This window comes from Pomacea canaliculata, linkage group LG4, assembly GCF_003073045.1.
Source record: "Pomacea canaliculata isolate SZHN2017 linkage group LG4, ASM307304v1, whole genome shotgun sequence".
Classification (NCBI taxonomy): Eukaryota; Metazoa; Mollusca; class Gastropoda; order Architaenioglossa; family Ampullariidae; genus Pomacea; species Pomacea canaliculata.
The window spans coordinates 1,227,639-1,236,574 of NC_037593.1; the positions used below are offsets into that span (position 1 = coordinate 1,227,639).

At 36.1% G+C, this 8,936-nt stretch overlaps 2 protein-coding genes across 2 annotated transcripts; one reads left to right on the forward strand and one right to left on the reverse strand.

Annotated features, from left to right (window-relative positions):
• Positions 1-625: 625 nt before the first annotated feature.
• LOC112562134 (protein ALP1-like) lies at positions 626-5,601 on the reverse strand. The gene is made up of 5 exons (XM_025235180.1): positions 5,308-5,601; positions 4,732-5,044; positions 3,608-3,881; positions 2,768-3,003; positions 626-2,352 (listed from the first exon to the last, which is right to left on the reverse strand). Exons 1-5 carry the CDS (start codon positions 5,565-5,567, stop codon positions 1,993-1,995), a joined length of 1,443 nt encoding a protein of 480 aa, XP_025090965.1. The 5' UTR covers positions 5,568-5,601; the 3' UTR covers positions 626-1,992.
• Positions 5,602-5,668: 67 nt separating this feature from the next.
• LOC112562136 (sigma intracellular receptor 2-like) lies at positions 5,669-8,936 on the forward strand. Its single transcript, XM_025235185.1, has 3 exons — positions 5,669-5,838; positions 6,925-7,069; positions 7,797-8,936. The coding sequence occupies exons 1-3, from the start codon at positions 5,674-5,676 to the stop codon at positions 8,051-8,053; spliced, it is 567 nt and encodes a 188-aa protein (XP_025090970.1). The 5' UTR covers positions 5,669-5,673; the 3' UTR covers positions 8,054-8,936.

An 8,936-nucleotide genomic window follows, 5' to 3' on the forward strand; every position in this document is an offset into this window, starting at 1 on the left:
TGCCGTAACTTAAGCAATTAGACTAGTGCATGCAAGTAACAAGAGAGCTGCTCAGTGAAGGTTTCTTTTACAGAGCTGTTCGATGCCACAATGTATGTGTTGCAGTTGTTGTCAGGCACTTATCTGCAGACATCACAAACATGTAACAAAAAAATTTTTGAAGCATTAACAGGAAAAAATCTAAATCAACTTTTAAACAATTAATGCCTTATTTAAAACTTGTGCTATAAAGTTGCTTCAGTAACTTGGCTTTACTAAACTTTAAATCTGGGAATCTTTGTTTGGGCTGCAGTGAAGGAAATTGTTAAAATACAGATTTATGTCATGTCTTGTGGGTATATTTATGTAGTTCTATCAGTATAGCACATTACATTTGGAATGTTTACTGCATGATGCTGATCACTACTGCTTCAAAATTCAAAGATAAAAGGGTGTGTATGGAGCACTGAAGGCATGTTCGTGTGCATCTAAAGGCATATAGTGGAAGACTGTTGTCAGCATGTACTGTTGCTCTAGCAAAATAAAGCTTTGTACAAGAATAAAATAAAACTGGCACCAGAAACATTTAAAACTATTTAGACTCTTTCAATGACATTTTACCACTCTCTCATTGGTCATTTAGTAATTCATTAGTTAGACATTTTTTACTAGTGCTTTACCATTCCATCATATTCTTTTTCCATACTGTCATTCAGTCACAATTTTTTTTCACCAACAAATACTAAGAATTATGTCACATTTTTGTTCATACACAAATGCTGCTATTCTGTCAAATTTTTGTTTATACACAAGTACTGCCTTTCTGTCACTTCAGCTTGTTTACTGTTTTGTAGCAGTCTCTTTCATGCTATGCCATATTATCATTCTCACGTATTACATTTCTGTCACAATTTACATAAATTGCTATTCTGCCACCTATTGTGTGCTATTTTATACAGTCTGATTTGTTTTTGATTGTTCTAAGTTCTAAATTGTCATTGAGTTTTTTTTTAACTTCCTCAATTAGATACAAAATGCCACGCAGAAAGAAAATATACTTTAAAAGAAGGCATTTTAAAATAAATAAACTGCCCTCTGAAAGTTTTGTCAGGTTTAAGTCTTCACACAATTATCATGATGAATGCTATTAGGCATGATGAAGTCTTAGCTGTTGACTGTGTAAAACACCAGTCATCACCCCAATATCCTTAGCCTTCCACACTGAACAGTCAGGAGTCTCAATAGCCTAACAACCTTATTTCACTGTAGCTACTAGCTTCAATAGCTATAGTGTCAATAACAAGGTCACTAGTCTCAATAGCCTAATTTCCACTCTTTTTGGATTTATCACTCGCTAATCTGAAAAGCCAAACTACCACATACCCTGCCAGATGTGCACTGCTGCCACCACCCCACCTCTCTAATGAACATCTTCCACCTCACAGGTGAACACATCCATGCCAGCATAAGTAGAATGTAAAACTTTGCACGACATTAATCCTCAAGTCACAAAACCAAAAGTACATATGTCAAAAGTACATCATGTCTTGTTGCTCATGCCTTCCCACTATCTTCGCCTCAGCTCACATGTACCATTGTCCAGCTTCACTGTTGTAAGAGATCACTGGAAGTGCTGCTTATTACGGATGAAGAAGAAAACACTAATTTTATCTTTATAACTGCAGGAGGGCAACAAGCCAGTGATGCTGACAGATGTAGCACTTTAGTACATGAAGATGTCTCATCTGTTGTGCCACTATCAGGAGTGTTTTCTCACCAATCATGTTTTTATTTTATGCTTGGCTGCACATATTTCTACAGCAGCTTACTAACCTCTACTGTAGACAATAATGATGGTCTATTCAGTAACTGATGGCAACATGCTTGTCACGTACAAAATTTGGTACTGTCTGCAGCTGCCTGGATTTATTTACCTATAACCTTCAGCAGCCTTACCCAACAACCAATAGACAAGTAAAGACAGGTGACACTTTTCACATACTTGCCATAGTACTATAGAACCAGTTTCTTTTTTTTAGCAGATCCTGCACTGGCACCACTTCCTGGAATGCCATCAAAACCACTGCCACTAAGCACTGGAAATCGTTCTTCTCCAATCACTTCTTCTCGTTCTAGGATAAAGTTCATAAGAGCACAGGCAGCAAGGACAACAGAAGGAATTTTGTCTGGCAGCATTTCCAATAATTCCAAGCGCTGAAATGTGTTTTTAAGCAAAGTGGTGGTGCGATCTAAGGCCACCATGCTAGCAGCATGCAGGCGGTTGAAGTAAAACATTTCATCAGACATGGGTGCACTCTGAGAAAATGGAATCCAAACATGGTTTCTGACTGGATAGTCCCGGCTTGCCAAAACCTGTTTATGGATAAGGGAAGAAAATACACAGAATGCACCAACATGATTTGTCTTATCTGCAATACTGAAATATTTTCTTGAACTGCTTCAACTGCAATTTCCACTATAAATTGTTTTGACACTCTCACTAGCTGTCTATGACATAATGCATACTGTTCAGCTAATTACCTTTAATACATGACATCACATTATTCATGTTTCTTTCCAAGCTGGATTTAGTCTGAGAATATGTGATAGTAGGCAGGGCAAATAAAGAGCAGAAATAAGTTTCTAACACATATGACTGACACAAGGGAATTGGGTGCTGGTGGAAGATGGCTCAGATAAAAATAAAAATCTGGTGCAAGAAAAGCAATTCTGTGCAAGATTTTACATTTATAAGAAAGCAATAATACTAAAACTGATAAGTACAAACCTGAGCATAATCAGGAAGTTTGTCTAGTAGTCCTGGAAGGTCACTCTCATGAAAAGCAGCATGTTCAGCAGTTGTACCTGGCCATCCAGCACTAACATGTAAAAAACGACGTGTACCATCACAGACTGCTTGCAGAAGAATAGATGGTCGTCCATTAGGGTCCCTGTAGGGTGCACCCCTTTTAGCTGAGCGCAATCGCAAAGGCAAGCGACAAGCTCCAAGACACCCCATGACCCCTTGACAAAGACATGCAAAAATTAGCAAAAGTGTAAAGTTCTGTAAGCCTCTATCTAAAAATAGTGTACTTCTAGTAAATTTTATTTTGTTTTGACAATAGCAAACACTTCATAAACTCCTTGCCTTCTTTTTATAGGTAGAGGTCATCCCTTAACCTTTTCAGGTCATTGGGGGGTGTGGTGTTAGAGACCTCACTTTTCTCGGGGCAAGTTTTAAGGGATTAAGTAGGGCGGTTTGGATGCCAGCACTCTAACCACTCGGCTATTCACTTCCCCTACTTTTTATAGCCATTCATCCATTAATGCACATGCCTGCGATCATAAAGATGAAAAGTTCTGAGTCAAAAAAAGTAATAAAAGGTTTCTTCAATGCTATGCTTTCAAGCCAATCTTTATCTTGGCACAGATGCTGTATATATCATGCTGAATAAAATGCATCTGAAAGTAAAAAGAGAACAGTAAGCAGAAATAGCATTGTAATACTTTATGACTATTTTTCTATAATTTAACAATGCATGAAAATCTCGTGAGAAGAGGTGGGGTGGAGGAATCCATAAAGTTTTAAAACAACACAAACAAATTCTCTGCTAAGTTTGTTCAATACCTTGAAAATTATAATTTGTTTCAAATGATGCAAGGCATCGTTTAACTTCCTCCTCTGTGGATGGCCAATGAATTGTCTGAGGCATTAAGTGCTCCACAATGGCTGTACTGAACAGGTGGACTGCACCATGAAAGGTGCCTATGCTCCAGTCAAAGCGCTTCACCAACTGCTTCATGCTTTCTCGTCCTGCCAGCCACCATAACACTCCCATCAGCTTGGAGTAGGGGCTAACTGTCCTCCCTGCTACTTTGAAACCCACCACCTCACAGAGCTCCTGGATCAAAAGAATCTTTGATAGCTTAATAAATCTTTAAAATCCATTACATTAAGACAGTTAAATTAACAAATGAAATGTAACTGTTTTCATGGAATAAATGTTTGTTATCTTAAACAGTCAGCTCAAAAATCACTAAAGAGAAAAAAAATGCTTAGTTGACCCCACCCACCCCCCAAAAAAAAACAACAACAAAAAAGCACAGCTAAGGCCTATAGTGTGGAAGTCACCTAAAGATACTTGAATCTCACTTGTGGTATGACATAAAGAATGAGAATACTTTCATTTATTGCACTTTGTACAATACCTTTTCCCTCACTTTCTGAGATAAATATACAAGTACATGTAAAATTTTTAATAACAGGTACAGATAAATGAAAATCAGAGAAATTCATAAAACAACAGCTTGCATTTTGTTGCTATTATTTTAAAGTAGTGGGATCCCTGATAATTAAAATATTTATATTCCTAAGAAAAGGATAAATATTCCCATGTCAAAAAAAAATAAACACCATAGTAGATTGGGTTCAAGAAAGATTTTTAATCTGCACTGCAATTTCAAGCTGTTTTCATCAGTCATTCATTGGGAAGTTTTAAAAAAAAATAAAAGTCAGACTGCAGAACCAGTATAAACTTATCTTTTTCCTTTCTATGCTGGTTCTATAGTCTGTCTGTCCATGATAGGAATAGTCTGAACAGTATTGTCCATATCTGTTCCTGAGTAATACAGGTATCAAGCAGAGAATTGGCTTCCTCTTGTTATCAGTAAATTGTCAGAAAATGCTTCCAGCAATTTGTCTATACAAGAACATTTTTTAAAATATGATAAGCATAGTAAAAATGAGCAAACCTGAAATGTACTTCGTTCCATGTGAAATGAGCTCTTAAAAGATGGGTCCCTGAAGTATGGTATTTTCTCGAGCTCCTTTTGCATAATCTGTGCATCTGTAAGGCCTGCATCATCAGAATCATGGTCTTCTTGTGCTAAATCTCCGAGCTCAAAATAACCTTCTTCAACCTCTCCTGTTCTCTTCTTGAGTTGCTTTAGCTTGCGTGGATTTTTTGATCGCCTCCACACTTTAGACTTTGGCTTTGGCTGCGCTCTTGGTTTTTTCTGTCTCTCCGCTGAACTTTTTTTCTTACGTGATTTTTGAACTGGTTGTCTGTAAGATACCAAACATCATCATTCAATGAAAACGGTTACATTTCATTTGTAAAGACATGCTAATCTACCAGCATAAAAAATAGATAATACCCATTTACAGATGAAAAACAGAACAATCTTTATGTCATTAGTACGTCAATTGTTGACATTATATTCTGCTTTTAATGCACATAATCTAAAAGACAATAAATTCCAAAAGGCTTGAATGCTCTGACTACTCCTTTTCAGAAGATTGTAAACATCAAGTACTTAAATACCAACCCATTTTCGTCAAGCTCAGCGACTTTGCGTTTTCTGGCAGATTTGCCACCGCCTTTACTTACTGCTCGGCGATTCACAAGAGCTCCGTATTTAATCGCTATGTGTCCGACGACCGACGACCGTATCCACGATTTCTTTGCAAGGTACTCAGCCTCTTTGTAGACTTGATTCCTATGGGTCTTATTGTCGGGATCATCTGCAAACTCTCCAAGGATAATGCCTATGGTTTCTGCTAGTAGAGAACATGCCTCTCGATTCATTTGAAGAAAATTTTTAAAAATATATGCTTAAAAGTTTAGTACGCTGTATTAAAAAAAAAATTGTACTCGACGCCTTCAATTATTCTCACTCGTCTTTAAACTTTATATGGTTCTATTCTTACACGGAGGATTTAAGATTCGTTGGCACGCAGGAACGGCCAAAATGCGTTTCTTGGACGTCGTTTTCTTTCTGTATTTTCTGACGCATATTCCAATCGCCTTGTTGTTTGATTCTCAGGGGGTATTTCCTGAACAGTATTACCCCAAACTTGTACGTCTTTTTCTAGTCTATTTAAATTTTGTGCTATTAAGCTTTTACCCAGTTCTAGGAGGCCATCATTTTCGTGTACTCGGTTCGCATGCACTCCAACTCAGACTTTGCACGCCCAAGTTTTCGTTTCAGTTCGGTGCTGTTATTGTTGCGAGCAGTTAAAGAATATAGCACTAATTAAAAAAAAAACAAAACCAGAACGCACTGCACATTTGTTGTATTTGTGTAACAGCAAAACTGGATAAATTTCTTCGATAATAATGATAATAAAAAAAAACCCGTATTATTATTATTACTAGCGGCATTGTTTGGGGGAATGTGATTGGAGGAAGGCATTGTTCATTATTTGAACAACACCAAAAGACATGAAGACTGAAAAAATTGGGGTAAAGCAGCGCCCTCATCACAAAAGATTTATAAAACAGTGTGACAAAAGTCTGGCATCTCGGGAAAACTACAAAGCACGATAATCGGAGTGGGTACATGGAATGTATTGATTAAATACCATGTGTTAAACATGAAAGACATCACATTTTCCTTGAGAAGGAAAATACCTCAGTTTTTAATCCTAAATGGCACAGAGTCAAGCTCATTGGATAGGAAGCCCATGATCCAAGAATCATTACAACATCCTTCTGAACTAAAAGAAAATCTTAATGTCATACAGTGATACTCTACAAAAATCAGTGGTGACAATGCAGAAAAAAAAAGTCTGAATGCCAAACTGACTTTGTATGATGCATGTCATATGATTTGCATTTGCACTAGAAGGATGATAAAATATATGATTTCATGTTTTTTAAGAAAATGTGCTTTGCCCAGATGACTGTCTTATCTCTTTTTAGCCAACTATTGAAAACTGTACAATCCAGGGTTGAAAATGTTTTTTTTTAAAAATATAGCAGAAAACAGAACCATACATGTTGCAAGAATATCATGATAATAACCGATAACATCAGGAAACTGGGGGCTATGACAAATGATGCATACAAATGGACAGTAAGTATATACATACACAAAACACTCCCAGCAGTAGTGTGCACATTTTTGCTTTAGACTACATTTGTACACATGCTTTCTTTGCAGCTTGTTGATACAAAGAAGTGGTACTGCCGAGAATTCAAGGACTCTCTGATGATTGATCCACCTTCATGGTTTTTTGCTTTTCTTCTTTGTGAGGTTCTACTTCAGTTTCCATTTTTCTTTGTGGCAACATACGCCTACCTCAAAGGTATTTACCCCAAACAGCAGTTGATATTTTCCACAATATATGATGTCATCTTGGTACTTACAGCTGCAAAGTTTCTAGAAGAAAAGTAAATGAACTCTTTTATTTTATGTTGAACCTGTATAAGGAGAATGAGTTCTTCATATTTCAGCACTAACACACTAGTTACACAAGCATGCATAGTGCTTACCTTAAAATGAACCTCATGAAAGCAAACAGCAATATGTGTGGAAAATAGGGTTAGCTATGCAAAAGAGATTGCTAGTCTGATTGGTGTGCAAATATAAATTGCAACATGTTTTCTGTGCTGTTTGCAAGCAACTTACAAAATAATTTTTATAGTCATGCTTTAAGAATATTGTTTATTTAACTACAAATTTGAGTTTTTTTGGAGAGAAAGGTGTTGGAGTATCTGTTATCTGTTGTAAGTTGAATGTCTATGCTTAACAAGAACATTTGTAAAAACAAAAAAATTGAAAAAGGCTTGGGTTATATACACCTTAGATAGCTATTGAATAATTTGGACCACTATTATATCTAGAAGCACTGATATAAGTTTGCAAATTGATTATGCTGATTGCTAGAGCTAGTGAGTACAGTGGCAGCATATGAAGGAATAGTAAAGCATTCCTGTCTGTTTATTCTACATGTTTTCATAGTTTAATATTATTTTTGCTATTCTATCTTTATATCAATCAAGATTTCACAGTTGATTTTTTTTTATGTACAGGTGCTGCAAAGTCTACATGGATTCGTATTCCAGTGATTATTTATTCAAGCCATGTGGTTACAACTCTTATAGCTATATTTTATCATATGCTGACCTCTGATTTCACCAATTCAAAGTACCCAGGGCCAGCAACGATGAAAGAACGCCTGACTCTAATGAGCATTTATTCCCCCTACTTTATTATACCATTGTTAAACCTGTGTGATGCTTGCTTTAGCTCAGCTTACAAGGAGGTGAAAAAAATAAAACGACAGTAGAATGCTTTTTTAACCTGTGGTGAGCTTTTTTTTTTCTTCATTATTTTTATGTGCATGAAGAATTTTCATTCCCTTAAAAATTATTTTTCTTCAAGAAATCACATCATATGTGTATAAAATATACATTTCTGCTGTTCAGATTATAATACCCCCTACAAAAAAGTTCAGCACAAGTACTACCTCAACTTATGGTTTGCTAACCATTTTGAAAAACCTATAATGAATTGACAATTTTTAAATTGAAGTGTAATGCCCATAATTTGTTGCCAACTCAGCACACCATCAGATCACTCTAATCAAGCTAATAGACATCTAAAAAGCACTCACATGCATGGTACATGCCACTTATTAACCAACTAATCTGGTAATGATTTTTTAAAATTAGCTATCATGCTTTATTAACACTTAACCATTAACCAAAAATCTGGCACTGATGCTAACAAACTGGCTGTCATGCTTTATTAACACTTTAGGTTTTGCCTCTAGGATGTATTGTTCTATCACTTTGTAAAAATTGCATGTTCTGAGCCTGTTTCTTTTGTCCTGTTTATTTGTTAGGAAGATATTTCTTGCCTCCATCTTTTCCTTCAGAATATATTCTTTTTATCTTTCACATGCTTGAAATGCTTTATGCTGTACTTTATTTTGTACTTTTCTGCTTTGTACCTTTTAAGTCCTATTATATGTTGCACTTATGGCATAGCTGCTCGTGATAAAAGATGGACATAAATGAAAGCAAACATCCCACCTTGAGAGTTTTTGGTTTGCAGCTGAGGATGGGGATATGGTAACTTGCTTGATGGAGGGGAAGCTCTGTACCAGGGCACTTTTTATGATGATGAAATGGATTTTTAAATAAAGTTTTAATATTTTCTGTATGAGA